Source organism: Centruroides vittatus, unplaced genomic scaffold, assembly GCF_030686945.1.
Source record: "Centruroides vittatus isolate TY-2023 unplaced genomic scaffold, ASM3068694v2 contig_575, whole genome shotgun sequence".
Taxonomy (NCBI): Eukaryota; Metazoa; Arthropoda; class Arachnida; order Scorpiones; family Buthidae; genus Centruroides; species Centruroides vittatus.
In genome coordinates, this window is record NW_027122344.1 from 650517 (window position 1) to 670194 (window position 19678).

At 27.9% G+C, this 19678-nt stretch overlaps 1 protein-coding gene across 5 annotated transcripts in view; it reads left to right on the top strand.

The window, feature by feature from the left end:
* Nucleotides 1–19678, top strand: part of LOC136979050 (probable U3 small nucleolar RNA-associated protein 11) — a 164335-nt gene that overhangs the window by 124941 nt on the left and 19716 nt on the right. For all 5 annotated transcript variants that reach the window (XM_067274947.1, XM_067274945.1, XM_067274944.1 and 2 more), the window contains 3 exons: nucleotides 3956–4069; nucleotides 10054–10147; nucleotides 14027–14154. In XM_067274947.1, coding sequence (XP_067131048.1) covers nucleotides 3956–4069; nucleotides 10054–10147; nucleotides 14027–14154 — 336 coding nt within the window. The remainder of the gene's footprint in view (nucleotides 1–3955; nucleotides 4070–10053; nucleotides 10148–14026; nucleotides 14155–19678) is intronic.

Genomic DNA, 19678 nt, shown 5'->3' on the forward strand with positions numbered 1-19678 from the left:
TCTATACTTTTTATAATTAAAATCTTATTGTTATTTGAATTCAAAATTTAAAAAAGTAAAATATGTTATATTTAGAACATCGTTTAAAAAATTATTGATTTTTATCAAGTAATTTTAAATAAATAAATAATTTTTAAATATAATGGAATAATTCATACATATCTATAAATAATATCTATCATATTTCTGGTCATTTTAATATGTAATATCTGACAAAACACAGATTGAATATATGGAGCAAAAGTGTTTCTTGCTAGAAAACTTAGTCCTAGAAATCTTGAATAGAGTTAAAATTTTAAGATAGACATACCTATTAATGTTGAAATTTAGGATGGAACCTAAATGTCACTATAAACAATAATCTTATACAAAATAGCAGTCACTTGAAATTTACCAATAACGACAAACAATAATGAATATACAGTAGAGCATCGATTATCATCCGAATATCGATCAACCAAAACATCCATTAACCAAAAGCATTCCATTCGGCAAATTCAAATTTCTGCTAGTGCTGTGTCCCTGCAGCACTCTCCCTTCCCTGCCAACCTAAACTATGTGCTAATAAATAAAAAATAATTATTGTCAATAAGACTAATTTTCTGGAACATTTTGTTACTTTTAAATATTTTAATGGTCTATTCCCATTCCAATATATTTATCTTTACATTCTTTCTGTCAATACTAGAAATGCTACATGTTTATACTTCCATATGGTTGTTTTAATGTCATCATTAAATCTTTCACTGCTACCAGAAAGTTTCCTTAAAAATCAAAGATATCAAATCAACTTTACATTGAATTCATTAAATTTAAGGCTGTTTGCAAAAATATACTGTATTATATTTAATTGTTTTATTTATTTTTATGTTTGATTCCTTTTATTTTTGTTTTATTGCACTTTTTTTTAATTCATTTTACTGGGTCTTTTGCTTCATTGTTGTACGGGGTGACAACCATTGTCTGAACAACTTTGCCAGTAATATTGTAAAAGAATAAAGAATAATATACTCTCCTTGTCTTTCTATACAACATTGTCAATGTGATATGAAAACATTGACAATGTTTTCATATCAACTTCAGTTTGAGCCATGAGCCATTCGTTGATGTGCTGCATTGTGCACTTCATTATTTGTCTTCAAATGGCATCCACTTAGAGCCCCTCCTTGAAAGGATTGAACAAATAATAATCCCAGTGAGCAAGGTCAGGTGAATATGAAGAGTGTGACAACACTCCAATTCAGCTTCTCTATAATGGTGACTGTCAAATTTTCAGTATGAGGTCAAGCATTGTCAATGTGCAAAATAAGATTCTTTGATACTAATCTGTTTTTTTCTGGAAGATTAATAGCTTCAATTTGTCACATAATAATGAACTATATATTCTACTAGTCATAGTGTTTCATTCTATCACATTGTCCTTTAAAATTATACTTTTTCTATCCTAAAATAGAATCAGCATCACTTTTCCCACAAGGTGTTGAGTGCAAAATTTTTTGGATCATGGTAGTGATGAATGACAATACTCTTTACTTGCTCTTTTCAATTCACATTGGTAATAATGCATATAGGTTTCATATGCAGACAAACTAGACAGCTAAGAAAAGTATATCCTCATTTCTTATACCTCTTTAGAAAAGTAGTGCAATCATCAATTCACTACTACTTCATCTCATCTGTGAGATGACATGGCATCCATCTGACAGATACTTTCCTAAATTTCATAACATTGTGGATGATATATTATGCAGAACCATACCGACATCCATTCCTTTTGATATTTCATGAACTGTGATATGTCTGTCATCTTGTATTATGGCTTTAATAGAGTTTATCACTACATTTGTCACAACAGCCTTCAAATGAGTTGATTGAGGTTTACCTGCTACACTGCTACATTTATAATGCTATTCTTAAATTTCCTCAACCACTCGTACACTTGCTATTTTGAAAGACAACTTATTTCATACTTCAAGAACATTTTATGATAAATTTCTATTGATCTGATTCCTTCACTAACCAAGAAACAAATCACAGTCCTCAATCTCCTCCTTAGTGCAGACTTCCAGAGGTGCTGTTATTTTAGATTTGAATTTTCTAGATGCTGATATGTATGCTACTACTGATGATTCTAAGTATAAATTCTTAATGTTTGTAGTTTCTGATATTACTTGTTGAAATTTTCTGAAATTTTTAAGGTTACTTATTGATCATGCCACACAGTTCAGTCCAATAACAAATCTGGTTTTATCATTTGATTATTAAATCTGAATAACTTAATAGTAATTAAAGTTTGCTCATTTTTAAGATGCAATTCATATACAAATGTTTTAATGTAATTAAGATTTTAAGCATATGATATGGGTACTGTTTAATCAATAATTTAGCGTCTTTCTGATAATCTTTCATTTCCATCTTTTTATAACTTCTTATTTTCTGGAGAAGACATGAAACATGATAAAACAAACTTTCTGAATAACCTAATAGATTATAAAATAACAAGATAAGCAACAAGAAACATATTTATTTTTTCATTGATTTTCATACATATAATTTCATTTGATGTGTATGAAAAGTAATGGTTATTCAATTTTTAAAAACTATTGTCATTAATGAATGAGCTGAAGATTTGATTTTGAAAATATTTATCGTGGCCTCCTTATTTTTTGACTTAACTTCATGACTTCTTATGATAATCTTAATATCTTAATTTCATTATGTTAACTTAATCTTTTCCTTGAGTTTTTCTTAATTGGTTATGATGTAACTCAATTTGTTATTAATGAGAGAATAATTGGTGTAATTTTTAATTTTATGTCTTTTTAAAGTTTCTGTTGTAAACAAATTAGATATTAATTAATGTAGATATACTTTAAACCATAAGGAAGTTTAACTTATATTTTTGAAATTTGTAAACTAATAACAATAAGGTTTATATTGCTTACTAAATTGAAATAGTTTCTGTATTAAATAATTATTAGATGTTAATCAAGACTTAAAAGATACGATGAACAAATTTGGTTTCCACTTGATTATGAATGAAGTGGAATCATTTTATAAATTCTTGAATTGATGGCTTGTGATGAATAACGTTTCATAATCAGACATCAGAGATCTATAAAAGTTTGCATTTTCTGGACTCAGAACCTTGCACATGGACATTAGGTCCTCCTTGGCATTTTTATTGAAAGTGGCTAAGTATATGCACATGGCAGATGCATGTTCTGGAGGCCGTTAAAGTTATTCAGACTTTCCTTGTGTGCATGACTCCTCTTTGACAGCAGTAAAGAAAATGCATCATGTTTTGCGAAACATAATGGGAACATCTTATTCTAATTACGTTTGTTGACCCTATTGTCATCTGTAACCACATTACCAAGGTAATGTAATTCTGAAGTGCTTTAATGTCATCCTTTGTTGCATGCTCCATTCTTCAAAATTTGCAGCATGGAGCATGCAATGTTTTTCCACTTACCTCACTCTGTGGCTTAAACAGCTGATTTAATTTGCTCACTGCATGGCAAATATTCATTTTCTGACTCCCTCTGCATTTTCAACTTAATATGATTTCAGTTTATAGGTTGGTATGGGTTCCTTCTCTTTCTTAAAGTTTGCTTCTGCAACTTTGAAGCAGTGAGAGTGAATGTCTAGTTGTCTGCCATTTTGTATGCACATGCAATCTTTTCCATGCAGTTGATAAGTTGGAAACATTTTTTTACAGTAACTAGGCAGATTTTTTTATAGTAAAGACACCATTTGCTGCATCATTTTGCAGTGCACAATTATGAAATTCTCAATTTGGTTATTTTATTGTTTGCAACATTATTTGACATGAGTCTTCATTTAAAGATTTTGTTTTTTATAAGAGGTCAGAAGCTTATGATATACAAAAATTTGTTTGATTTTAATATTAACAATATTATTAATTTTAACTTTAATATTTAATATATTTCAGGATGGAATACATAGAGAAAAGGACAAACCTGAAGAATATACCGATGATCAGTTAAAACTAATGCAAACCCAAGATATTAATTATATTAATTACAAACAAAGTACAGAAATAAAGGTAATTGGTTAAATTATTTTTCTTAAAATCAAACAAATTAAATATTAATTAATTTCCTATTAAACGTAAAAATGTACATTTATGGGTTGTTTTAATGTCTCATTAGATTTAATTGAAGTTAACATTTAAAATCAGCAAAACATAAACATTAAAACTTAACTAAAAAGTAGAAATTAATAATATTAATCTCTACTTTTTAGTAAATTTAAATAATCATTTATAATGTTCCACTTTTTAAATGTAATTTGTTGTATATTATGTCAAATTATTAAATACGACGTAGTCAGATGCATCCAATAAATTAAAAAACATTAACTACCATGTTATCAATTGTTATGAGTTAAATTGATTATTAAAATCAAATTAAAAACTAAAAAAGGTAAAATTTTTGAGAATTTAGATTTTTTTCTTTTACATTTTTTTAAATAATATACTTTTTGATGAAAAACAGAAAATATGATCAAATGATTTATAAAGTTTATATAAATAGTATAGAAGCTGGAATCTTTATATGAGAACCAAATTTTTTCTTACCACACAACTTCCAGCATTAACGCAATCTAAGATGAATGTTTTTGGCCGCCTTCAGGTAAAATAATAAGGTAGAAGTATGGTTCTATTGAGCTTTCTAACGTTTCAAAAATATTTAAACTTGCCAAAGTCATATTATATCATATTATATCAAAGCCATAATCATATTAAATGTTTCAATGTTCTAAATGATGTCATTAACTTAGTCTTTGATTGTTAACTGCAGACTCTTTCATTTCCAGAAAACAGTAAATTATTATATCCAAATAATACTTATTTAGTCTTATATTATTCACATTTACTACAAATATTTTTCATTATAACTAGAATGTATCAAATATAAAATGAGCATTAGAAAATAATTGGAAAATTCAACCTAAATTACTTTTAACAGAATCTATTTATACAGATTACACTAAATCTATTACTAGTTCATTAAGATACTTGAATATGAATTGCATTTACAATTTATGCATCATTTTGAAGCTTATTTAATGAAAAGGCCTGTTGCATTAATTACTAATTCTAATTACTTTAATTTAGATTAAAGTAATTAGAAGTAAAAATGTGTTCAATTTTACTTTGGCCGTAGTGATGCTCCTCAGTGCGATTCTGGCTATTAAACTTACCTCCAGTCAGTGTAAAAACGCTTCTGAGAATAACATTTTTGTGTTGACATTTGATAACTCAAGAAGTTATTCTCAATTTATTCATTCCCAATTATTTTTTAATTTCTATTAATTTTTCATTATTTTTCATTTTATTATTAATAGAAGGACAGTTGTAAATTAAATTTTAGGCAAGAGGATTGATGTCATTTCTTTTGAATAAAACACAAAATAAAATACACAAAAATAATCAATTTTTGAAAAACAGGATAAATTAAATATATCTTTCCAGGATTTAAATCTTGTCAAACACTTTTTCCTATTTGTTTCAAATTTGATACAGTGAAAGAACACATGTTTCCAGGTTTTATATGTTTGCAAACTACAGTTACATAAAAAAATTATTTTAAAAATAAAAAAGAAAAACTTTAAAAAAACAAGAAAAACATGTTAAATAACAGGCATGTAATAAATAACCAAGCTAAACAAATTTTTTAAAAGTATATTAAAGTTCTTTGATATCAACATTTTGGTTAATTTTGAATTTTGAAAACAAATAATGTTTAAGAGGAAACTTATTTCATTATTTTTGTTTGATGACATTCATTAAAAATGTTTGTTTATTTCATCTTACAAAAAACTTGAAATAACAGAGAATTTGAAAAATTGGCATTATTTAAATTTTTTTTTTTTTTGAAGTGTTCCTTATGCAAGTGAATGATTACATTGTATCATATACAAAGAAATGAACTGAATTAAATGGAATCTGATTGACATGAAATGCTTGTTAATCTTCAGAAAATTATGTGATACAAGATTAGATAAATATATTAGTGATATATTAGTTAATTGTTCTTTTCAATAATTTTTATCTTTAAAAATTCTCACTTATGGGCCAATGCATTGTGATAATGGATTCTTCACGCAGATTTTTTAAACAGTTTTTTTAATCCACATTTTAATATATATTCAACATCTTAATAATAATTTTATTGAGTATTTACTTGTATTTGTATGTGTATTTGATATCTATTTGTTACAATTTAATCATAAATACATGAAAGAAATTCAAATAGAAATGGAATAAAAATAAAATAACTTAAAATACTTATTATATATAATCATTTTTTAGTTATTGGCTTTTATCATCTTAACTATTAATGAAAAATATACCATTTGATTTATATTTTGAAAAATATTTATTTAAAAACATATATTTAATACTTCTCCTTAATACGCACTGAGGAGCATCACTCCTTAATACGTTCAACCGTTCTTGGGATTTGGTCCAAGAACGGTTGAACGTTTGATTGCCGCGTACAAGAATCCTAAGAAAAACAAGAAAAAACGAGATCTTACAAACGGCATCACGAAATTCACGTATAATAAGCGTCTATCTTCTGTTATAGAGTGTATTGCGAACCACAGGAACAGCAATATTGTGTACAAAAGAGCTCTCTCGATATATAAATTACTAAGAAATGACAAGGAAGAAATTAAACGGAGTGAGCAGCCGGGGGTGTACTCGATACCGTACAGCAACGACCAACTAGGGATAGAGAAAGAATACATCGGGGTTACGACGAGAAGCCTAAGTAAAAGACTTAAGGAACACAGATATGATGTGACAAAAAGTAAATGCACAACAACGTTAGCAAAAATGGCGCAGACGGAGGGATCCGTTGTTAAATGGGAAGAAGCCAAAATCATAACACCTGTCCATTCGCCGACACTTGCAGTGACAACCGAAAAATGTGAAATTTATAAGTCCAGCTTAACCAAAAAATGCTTAAATTACAAGGATGCGACCATTTTACCATCAGCTTGGAAGTTTCTAATTAAAGAAGTCACAAGAACACATTAACTAGGCACAAAAGATTGCCTATAGATATATAGATATTGCTATGTTTACATGTACCGTTGGCATGTTTTATTTTATTTTATTTTATTTTTTTTATTTTTCTATGTTATTTATATTACTTTTGGTTTACGTAGTTGAGCGCGTGAGTTCTATTGTAATCTATTTCAATTTTGAACGGGTTGTTCGAAATAGTATTCGAATATAGTTAACCTGATGATGGCCAGTGGAGTGGCCAAAAATGTTTGTTTTTTATGATTAAATTTAAATTTAAAGTTCTCAGCATGAAGGTGTGTGTGTCTTATATATTTAATATTTAATATATTTAAAAACATTATTTGGAAAAATATGTTTTTCTAAAATGATATTTCCCTTGTGAGTATTTTCATAAATGTTCAACAACTGGCCTTTCCAAAGTATCTTAATGTTGGTTTTTAAATATTATATATTCTTCATTTTTATAGATTGAAGATTGCTTTATTTGGAACCAAAAATACAAGGCATTCCAAAATGTTTTTTTTTTTTTTTTTGGAGTTTTAAAAAGTCTCTGCAAGAGAAGTACTGAACTTACCACAATGTAACCAGCACTGGAGGAGACAGGAACAGTTTTTAACATTTACAAATGTTCAATGTGTGCACCACAGATGACACATCATACATTAATACAATAATCAGTTTTTGCCACATTTTTTGCAACTTGGACCTATTGATAGTGGACACTGCTGTAATGATATGAATTTTACTTTCCTGACTGTTATGTATATAATAAGGGAAAGCATTGGAATCATGTAAAATTTGACCCCTTAAGTTTTTTTTTTCCTTACAAATCTCCATGTTTTGAGACCACCTGAATCCAAAAATATCTAAAAAAAGGAAAAAAATTCTGTGGGGTGTCTATTTCATTTAATATTTTAGGATGGAATAAATATTATGAAATAAAATTTGGCTTGGTAACTTTTATATAAGGGATTTTGACGCTATTAAATTTTGGTGGTTAAAGGTTGAAGGGGTTGGGAGATAGAGGGATGATGTGTCATATCTGAAATGGGCTCAGACTTAATAAAAATTTTATTTGTTATTGATATTTACAATTTTTAAAAAACTTATTTTTATCCTCAAAATTAAAGTCTTTTGCCTTTTTACAATAATATAAAATATTTAATTACTATTACATATAATTTAATTTTTGATAAAATCTCAACAGACGGAATTTTTTTAAAAATTCCCTCTGTTGAGATTTTTAATAACCAAATTAATAACCAAAATAAATGAAAAAACTAAACAAAAATATGCATTTAGTATATTCAGATTTTGTCCTAGTAAAATCAATAAGTTTCATAACTTTTTTGGTGAAGCCAGGAGAGTTATGTAACTTATTTAATAGAGTCCAACATGCTCTTTTGTCGGACTCCATTCTTCAAAGGTTATTTTGTTTCAGGCTTTGACCTTGCTTTGTTGAAAAATTTCCTAGGACCAAAAAAAATCACATGATGTGAGATTCAGTGATCTTCAGAGCTATAACATCCATATTTCATATCGTGTTTTTTTTTTTTTTGTGGGGTTTCATAAAAGATAGTATTTATATCACTGTTGCCATATGATATTGCCAAGCTAAAAATGCATATCATCACAACAGTGATTACTGTCAATGGGCCCATTTGTAAAAGGGATAGCAAGAACTGGATTATTAGTGAGGTTGAGGCCGAAGTTTTAAACGCAAAAACATGTACGTTGGATGTCAGTGCCATTTTCCTGTAAGCCTAGAAGTTTGACAATGGTGTTTGGAAAGTCAGTGGAATCATGCTCGATATTCCAAATGCCATTGTCAAACTTCTAGGCTTACAGGAAAGCGGCACTGAACGTCCGACGTACACGTTTTCGCATTTAAAACTTTGGCCTCAACTTCACTATTATATTAATGTATGCCAAATTACCCACAGTGCACGTTTTGAACATTTGTAAGTGTTTTAAAAAAAAAAAGTTTTGTGTTCCTGCTCTGTCAGGTATTAGTTTTGTTAAGATGAGTTCAGTACTGTTCTTGCAGAGACATTTTGTAACTCTGAGAAACATTATGAAATACTCTATATATTCCCTAGTTAATAATAAACATTAGTTGATTACCATGATATAGCAGTTTATTTAGTATTTTTTCAATGATAGTGTCAAGTTCTATACCTTTTGAAAATAATAAATTATTTAATGTTATCTAATTTCATTAAATTCCATATTAAATAGACTATAATTTTAAGCTTGAAATAATCAATTTATGTTTATAAATAAATTTATTCAATTCAACAAAATTTATTTTGTAACAAGAACAATAATTCAGTTTTTTATATCAAATATTCTAATATTTAACTACATGCATTCTTTGGATAATTTTCTTGGTTATGATAAAAGGGATTAAATTATTATTCGTTATGATAAAAATGATATTAGCGAGGTTGAGGCCGAAGTTTTCAATGTGAATACGTGTATGTCGGATGTTCAGTGCCACTTTCCTGTAAGCCTAGAAGTTTGGCAATGGCCTTTGGAATGTTGAGCACGATTCCACTGACTTTCCAAATGCCATTGTCAAACTTCTACGCTTACAGGAAAGTGGCGCCGAATGTCCGACGTACACATTTTTGCGTTGAAAACTTCGGCCTCAACCTTGCTATTTTTAAAATATTTTTTAATGAAGTGTGTATGGCAGTCAATCAGAAATTGTTCTCTAACCTGTAGTTTGCATCAACTACATATTAATGGACTTCAAACTTAATTTTGGAAATTGTTCTATTAGAATGTAGCTGATGTTGAACTAGAAAATGTTGTTTCAAATGTTTTAAAATGTTTTATTGTAATAAAACTACTGGCTCTTATTGTTTTAGATGTTTTTTAAGTAAAATACAGTAATTTTTTCTCTGATGATTAAATTATATTTTAAACTTGATTTTTATTATAATATAAAGTTACATATTATTTAAATTTATTTATTTATTTTGCAGAAAATAGATAAATTACAGTCTGGTCTTCATCTGTTAGATGTAGAGGATAAGCCTGCAAATAAGCATGTATTTTTTGTTGATATGAAAAAAGAAGGTAATTTTATTTTGTGAAGTTATAGTAAAATATTTGGTTTCATTTTTAAAAAATTCAGCAATGAGTTGCATAACTTTAATGATTAAAAAAAATTTAAAAATTGTGTATAGTACCATCTATTATGATATTTTATTTAAAAAAAATTATATTATTAATTATTATAAAATGTTGACATAATCATACCTTACACCATTATGTAACCCTAATTAATCTGATAACAAAGAACATTCAAGCTAAATGTGGCAGTAAAATGATGAAAGTAAACTGTGTATAACTATTAATAAAACTAGTAAATAGCCAGGACAATAATTACATTTAAAAAAATTTACAAGAAATTAACAGAAGAAATTTATATATATATTATACTAGAGTTTGCATAGCATTAGCATATATTATTTGAATATTTAGTATTTAGTGTACTAATGGTTAAGTAGTAAGCCATTACTCAGCAGGCTTAAAGTCTACAACTCTATAAGAAAATATGTGTGTGGTTGCCAAAGTTTATGAAAAGCTTACTTGCAGCCCTCATCCAGAAATGGTTGCTCATCACTGTTTTAAATAGTTCTCTAAGAGTTATAAAGAGAGGCAAGACTAGAAACTAATATGTTATCAGGATACAAATTCAAGTAAACCAATTAAAACATGTATTGATATAGAGGAAATGAAAGGAAAAGAACTAAAGATGAGACATATGTATACAGGTATCCCTTGTACAACACAACACTTCTACAACATGGTTGGAAAATTGGAGATATCCCCATACAACACGGTTTCTGGTTTTGCTGTAACATTGTTTGGGAAATCCTCTGTACAAAATTTCACAATTTTTAAGTACAAATTCTGTTATTTGATAAGTTTTTATTCAAGTAAACATGTATGTTGCTCAAATTTGTTCAAGATTTTAGAGTATTGAAATTTTCAATTTGTTCTGTGCCTTTTGTCAGGTTTTCTTTAATGAAAACTGATAGAATTTTTTCTTCCTTGTTCTAGCTTTCCTATCAACGAGGTGTCATCGTCGTTTCTTTCTGACTTTAGCTCATAAGACTGTCACTATGTTTTGTTTTTATAGATTAATCTTTGTATTCAGTAAAGTGTTTATTTAAACAATTTTAGGTAAGTGTTGTTAAACTTTTTTTTAACCATAGGTAAGTAGTCATTCGTAAAAATGACAAATGAAATACAGCAGTATATCAGTACATGAACTGTTTTCAACTCAAATGATTCAGTATTCAACACAAATTCTGGAAAAAAAAAAACGTTCTGTACTGAACTGAACAAATACAATCCTCTAGAACAAATTTTCGATTAATAACATATTTTTATTTTGTAATCCTTTTATGGATTACAAAATAAAAATAAAAATAATAAAAATAAAATAAATAATAAATAATAAAAATTAAAAATAATAAATAATAAAAATTTTTAAAAAATGAAGTTGTTACTGATATTTCTGATTAAGATCAACAAAAAATCTTAGATGATGATGATACTTTGTAAAAAGAAAGTGGCCTTGTTTAACTAGAATTGATATTAATGCATGGATACAGTACTTTTTCTTATGATTGTTAGTTAATTATTGATTGCTTTAATAAATGTGTCTCTCTTAGTAACAAAAAACAATAGTATACTTTTGTTAATTTTTGGAATCTAACCCTGTGTTTTGCATTGGTCCTTTGATTTGTATAGCACAAATTCATATAAGATGACACTTTTTCTGTTTTGGTTTGGTTTTTATTGGTGTATGGCAACACCACACGTGGGTTATCTGCCGGGGAGGAGTGCCTCCTGGGAGGTCTTTCATGGGAAACTGGCTTATATATAGGTTTACATTCTATTTAGGTGTTACTAACATGAAGATAACCTGGAAAATTCCACATGGCCAGTCTGTTGGCGTGGCACAAACCCATGACCAATTACCAGTGTTCAGTGGTGTTATCCACTCAGGTGTTATGTCACATCCACTCATAGGTGCACTTTTTTGGAATGTAACTACCATGTTATATGAGGGATACCTATATATGTTTTCATCGGTAAAGATGCAAAATAGGTATGCATTGTGCAAAAGATTTTTCACATTTTTAAAAACCCTTTTGGTAAATTTATACAAAAAGAAAATCTGTTGGATGAATTCATAATTGCAAGTTAAAATGAACAAATAACCTTCATTTGCTTTCAAATTGATTTTTAAATATAGATAACCCAAGGGTTATCTGCACAAAATTATGATATTTGTTTTTTAAGAGATTATGTTTAATGTTATCATGTTAAATGATTTTATAGGAAAATTAGCTTGGAAATATTATATACTTATATTTTACAAAAATTTATTTAAAAAATTAAATCTCTTTGTCATAAATAGAATACTCATAATATGCTTATACAAGAAATATATAAAAATTAATTAATATATAATAATTGTTTGCAGTTGCAACTGTTAATCCTATATATATATATATAAGTAATAAGTTTATAAGTAAAATTTCAGTTCTGTAAAAGTGTAATAAAAATTGTGTGATATTTTATATTGATTTTTACTTTATTTCTTATTTTAAAAAATAAGACAATATTACTGTCACTGAGACTTACTGTGATTCTATAAATTTAAAATTTTAAAAGACTTCTGTTTCATGAGTTATTTTTAAGATTTTTCATCTTATTAAAATTAATTTCTAAAGATACATTAAATTCTTCAGATTTCAATAATTTTTGAAAGTTTTGAATTTCTTGAAAAGTTTTTATTTTCTGAATTATTTTTAAGTCATGCTGTTATAAAAATACCATTGTCAAGATTTTCAAAAAAGAAGAAATTAAAATATTGTTTTTAATACAATTTAATTGCTTTTAAAAATGTACTTACGTATGTGTTTGCACATATGATATATACCCAATTTTGTAAACATTTCTTAAAAAATTGAAGTGAAAAACCATGTAAAAAAGTCTGTATGGAAAAATGGAAGATTGATTTTAAATCTTTAAAACCAATAAAAATATAATAAACCAATTAATATAATGAGATGTGTTTAAACAAAATATTTCAAATCTAGTTAATAAAACAGAGGAGGGACAACTGTAATGTACGTACTACTAATCAACAAAATTTAATAAATTTACATTTTTTGCACAAATATTGTACAAATTCTATTTTATATTCAAGTTTTTCAATTAACACCAAAATAGCTCTAGCTTTTAACACCAAATAGCATACAAAAACAAATTTGTATTGAAAGAAATGCAATCATACAAACAAATTGACAAACTTTGAATTGAATTTTTTTTGACTGTTCACTCACAAGATAAGGTTGGAATGAAAAACTGATTGTCACTACACATGTTCAAATAAGTCTTAAAAAACAGCCAAATCTTAAAATTTACTTGAATGCATGTAATAGCCCTAAATGCAAATTATAACAATTTTTTTAAAGAGCAATTTTCTAGAAAATGACATAAATATTTTTTGTTACACTTAAAATCAAATGGAGATGTTTTTAAAAGGGCAAATTTATTAAAACATGTTAAATCAAAACAATTCACGTGAAAAGAGAATTGAATTTTTTTCCAGACTGTTAAAATTATGTAAAAACAATCTGTGTTAAAACAAGATTGTGGGTATAATTTGGAGAAAATTTATAGTAAATGTAATACTGAATTTGAATTAAAATTGCTTAGTTAAGCAAATAAAAGACTTGAAAGATTTTACTTCTGTTAAAGTATAGTAAGTGTTAAAAAGTTTTTAGTTTTTAAAAGAAGTTTAAACAATTATTTATATTTAGTATATAATTAATGAAAACATTTTATTAACAATTTTGTAAAGTTATTAAATTTTCTGTTGTTTTTTAATTTAAATTTTCTTATTTTTTCTATTTTATTTAATTATTTTAGTGAAAAACTTTGACATAGCAAGTAGATTGGACACTCATCCCAGTCTTTTAAATAGGACCTATAATCGTCCAAGATTAAAAACTCTACAAGAAATGAAATTATCTGATGTTGATGATGAAAGTTTAGAGGTAAAAATTATTGAAAATTAGTAAACATTTGAATACATATTATTATTTTCTTAAAAATAATCTGCACTTTTACTTGTTCTATGTATTGGTGTTTGTATGTAGATTACTAGTTTTCTCATCAATATTCATTACATAATAAATTTACTTGAAAAAGGATTGTTAGTTATGAATCTTTCTATCAATTTTTGAGTATTTGTAAAAAAAAGTACTTGTGTAATTCTTTTCATTAACTACCTGTCATAATTTACAATTAGAGCTAGGACATTTAAGCAGTAAAAATCATATAAATAGTTATAAAAATTGTAACTTTTATGGTTTAAAAAGGCTAGATGCAATTCAGTTTTATTTCACTATCATTATAGATATACTAATCGTTAAATTAATAAAACCAAGTAAGTCAGTTTTTAAATTTAACATAAGCAATATATCATTCAAGCTATAATTTATCCTACATGATAATCAATCTCACACCATCCTCACATCTTCCAGCAATATTATATTAAAAACAAATGTTTTTGGCATAGTTTATTCTACACATTTATATGTAAATTTGAATGTATAGAATATAATACTGGAAGATGTAAGGAAGGTGTGAAATTGATTATTGTTAAATTTAACTTAATGTGTTTTACATATTCATGAATTTTTATAATAATTTATTAAGTATAATTGTTAAAATTATATTCTTGGTAGATACATGTTATTACTGATCTACCTTTGAAAGTATATTTGTTCAGTTTACAGAAAATATAATGTATTAATAAATTACAAAAGTTTGTAAACATTTTTGGAAAAATAAGAAAATATAAAATTTTGAAGTACTTATTTTTTATGACAAAATGTGAGTAATTAACTATAATTTTTAACAATTAAAAAATTATTATTATGTTCTAAGTCAATGCTTTTAATTTCTAAATATAATTGAAAGTCTTACTATACAGAAACTATTTCAAGATAATTTTTTTATCAAAGCATTCTAGCATTTTCTCATAAAACAAATTTCTTGTTATATTTAAAAGCTATACAATATTTGTAATTTACTTGAATTTATTTAATTTTCTAATGATAAGTGATAATATGATTAATGAAAGTTTACAGTTTTTATCTATATTAGAAATGTATATAATTGCTAAAATATAAATATTTTAAGGAAGTCTTGAATAACAAGGATTGCATGAAATCCGCAAATTTTCGAAAAAAACTGTAACACAATTTTTTTTTGAAAGATTGTAAACATCCGCTGTTAGAAAAACTATTGAATAGTTTCAGATTGGATATCACACTGATTGTCAGCAATCAGATGGGAAAGTTGACACGTAGGTGTCAGAAAATGCTCTGTCATTGTCAACATGGACGATCACGTGGCCCCTTTCCCATGACAATTAAATAAAAGCTCAAGTCCCTGGAAACTTCGAGCAATCCAAAGAAAGTTATACTTGACAATGTGATACATTCATCTCCTGGCTCAACAAAAGGAGAAGACTCCGGTAGAAGACAGATCACGGTTTTGAACTTCCATACAGCTCGCCATATCGACTAAGACTATGATTCCTACAAACTTATTGACGCATACCATACAGTCTATCTCAAACATGTTTATCTTGAAATTTATTTATTTTTTCCTGTATTTTCAGCATAATTCAATATATTTTACATGTTTATTTCAAAAATTTTAACTTAAAACCTCTGAACAGGCAAACTCCAGGTTTTGAATGGCTCACTTTTCGAACAAATTGGTTCAAGAACAGAATTTCAAATTCATAATTGCACCAGTTGCCATATGATAATTTGGTTGCCAAATGAATCACTTGGCAAGAGCTGCCCACAAATTAACAAATTAGATTGTCAATTCCCAATATTTCCTATGTTAAAGAAAGTCAATGGTTCAATCAATGACAAGCCTACTAATTCAGAAGTTAGTGGTGTTGAGATTGCCTCATGTCATTAGACATCATGACAAGAATCATCTATGATGTTGCTATTTAAATTAGATTTCGATGCAATATGGAAAAGATACTACTACCATTTTTCAGTCCGTGCCGCAATGGGGCGTGCACAGTTTACATCTCATTACTGGTGGCACTAGTGTCATCTTGATGTATACTTAACTTTCATTAGTGCATAAAATAGTGGAAACTAAGCAAAAGTTTTGATCTGCTTATAAAAATCTGGATTTAAAGATTGTAACAGTTGCTGAATTAAGAAAAAAATTTTAAAAATTAGGAGCCAAGACATGTTGTTCATTGTCAAGGGAGTCTAATGGGTTTGCAGATCCTCTATTTTTTCCATATAGGATTATAATATATCACAACGTTGGGATCCAATTGATGTTTATACTAATAACCCACCTTCAACTGCTGTAAACCATCAGGTTATAATTTGGCAATAATAATTATAAATTACAAATAAATTTGTAATTTATAATGATTGTTGTTTTTATTCTTTGATGTTTATGCTGTTTAACAACAACAACAACAAAAAAAACGATATTTTTAAGCTTGAATTTTGTTTTTATTGTATAAAATGTTGATTAATAATGCAATGAATGGTGATCCAGGCATAGGTTAGAGCAGTGTTTCTCAAACTTTTTGGTCCGCGACCCCCATTTTGCACTTAAAAATTTCAAAGGACCCCCTGAAAAATGCATGTGTGTAGAAAACATCCCGGAGGGGGGATTAATTTAAATTTAGAAGGAGTTAATTTTTTTTTGCTTAATTGCATTGAAACACTCATAATTTTAATAGCAGATTTATTTTTAGTATTATTAAAAATTAATAACTTATCTTTGGTACATATTTGAACAAAATATTCTATGTACAGTACATGCTTCGACATTAGTAAACTCAATTAGTTAAGTTAAACGTATTTTAAATTTAATGTGATGGGTGAGGCTGCTTATTTTGGCACAATAAATTAAATCTGGGTTTAATATCAGTCAGTGCAGGTCTCATAGCGACTTCTATGTTGCTAAGACGGGAGCGCTGCTTTGTTTTGATGTTGGTCATTACCGAAAATGCCATTTGCATAAATAAGTAGTTGCAAATACCGTATTTTATGGACTATAAGACGCACTTTTTTCTTCGAAAAATTGCCTCCAAAATTCAGGTGCGTCTTATAGTCCGTAGCATCTTATAGCCCATAAAATACGGTAGTAAGAGAACTATCATTGCTAATTCAGCGAGTAGTGGATACTCTATTTTCACACTAAGTCAAAAAGAATTCAATGTTTGCTTACTAAACTCGGTTCCGAATGGTGTTTTATCATAGTTCAGGCGGGGAGTGGAAGCTTGGGGGATTCCTGAATAGCGCACAAATTTTTGAATGTTATATTCAGTTCCATATTAAAATATTCATATTATTTTTATTATTTATATGTGCAATTTATTTAAGTAAAAATTATTTTATACGTTTTTTATTTCTACTATTTCTAAACATGAATCCATAGTAAATTTATAAAATATTTGAAAAAAATTGACCTGTCATCAATTTTTCTGCAACCCCCCCCAAATATTTTTCACAACCCTCATTTTGAGAATCACTGGGTTAGAGGGTTCCCAATACATACATATAATATAATAATAAATTTTTTAAAGTATTATGTAATATGTAAAATAATTTATAAATGCGATATTTTCAAGCTATTTGAAGAAAATAAAATTTTTAATAATTTTTTTTAAAATTGCAACTGCATCCCTGAGAAGACTCATTGACATGTATTGTGGTGACCCGCCCAGTCCTGAACTTCTTGAAGGCGAGATATTTTTATGGAAGAACTGGATAATAAAATATGCAGAGAGGAGTTCTAAATATATTGACAAAATTTATATTGTATATTGATACTGACAAAGTTGTAAATATATTTGCGACATTGGCAGTGGTGATATTCGAAATATTTAACAAGGGGTTCGCTAGCAGAAAATTTTTCCCCGACAATCACCGACAAACGAAATGGAAGTTTTGCCTAGAAATAAATACAATACCTTTTCTTGCAACCATATATCTAACAATCAGTGGCGTATTTAGAACGTAACGAGCCGTGGGAGAAGGCCAGGTAACAATAGTATTTTAGAGCTGTCGACCTTTTTTTTTCTTCTTTTTTTTTCTTTTTTTTTCAAGGCAGAAAAATTCTTTACTGCAATATGGCGCTTCTAGAAATAGGCACATGTCATCATCTCTCAAGATACATTATACTTTTTCTTTCGCTGTCCATAGCCCAACACATGTTCCACAGCCATCTTGTATTGTCTCGCGTGCGTGGCATTCTGGGATCTCTCTTATGACTGGATCTACTTTCAAGAACACTCCTGAATCGATCGCGATTAAACCTCGATTGAAACGGTCAAGAGAGATCGCACCAAGACATACTCCCTGACCTTGCTCACAATCTAGATTGAAATGCTCGGTGCAAACGGGGTATAAGGCCCTAGTTTAGTAGTATTACAGAGTATAATACGCATATTTTAATATATTTTTTTTAAAAAACAAACCCACTGAGAAATGTTTTGTGTGTTTAACAAGGTTCGGGAAACTGAAAATTTTAACAACGGGTTCACCCGAACCCGTTTGGAAAACTTTAACAACGGGTTCGGGCGAACCTGCTCGGAAAACTGAAAATTTTAACAACAGGTTCGGCCGAACCTGTGCAAACCCGCCGAATATCACCACTGGACATTGGCATGCAAGGAGAAGGGAATTAGATATGTTGTAGGCAATCGAAGGTTTTCTTGAAGATGTGAAAACTTCATTTTGTAATATACATAACGTGTTGTTTCTTATTCTACTAGACTCCCTCTGGTAATTATCTGACAACGTGCATGGCAAGACAACAAGAACAAAAGCAGACTTTTAGAAAGGTACACAAACTTAAAGTATTACACTGACAATTTTACAGTTTTTGGCTTTTGTTTTTGATATTGCTCTTGTTGTCCTATACCTGAATGTAGTCAATGCATAACATAATTAATAAATAATACTGTATACAATTATAAAAATAGCATTATTAAGAAATGCAATAAAAATTTATTATAAAAAATGCGTTATAGGTATTAATAAGCTACAAAGTGTAGTTAATAACAAGAAAAAAAAATACAAAATACTGTCAGTACTCAGTATGTTCAACTAGAATATTGACAAGAACTTTTATACTTTTAGACATAGGCTATATATTTACTGTGTGTACTGAAATCTAACCTGTGAAAAGCACTAACAAGTAAGTGTACATCATACAGTTTTTATCAAATAAAAGTCATTCTACTTATATGTTATAAAACATATAAATTAGAAAGCGTCCTATAAACTTGCATATACGAGTAACCTTGTAATTATTTTCATCAAAATGTCTGATACTGGTCTGAATATATTCACTGATTTTCTTTAAAGTTTTTAATCTTTATTTTCCCCCTTTTTTTCTTATTGGGTCATTTGGAAATTTGCAAATTTCAAACATGGTCATTTTTTATTATTGGCATTACATGAGGTTCACAACAATTAAACTGGCATTTCAACACTATCTAAATAAGTAAAA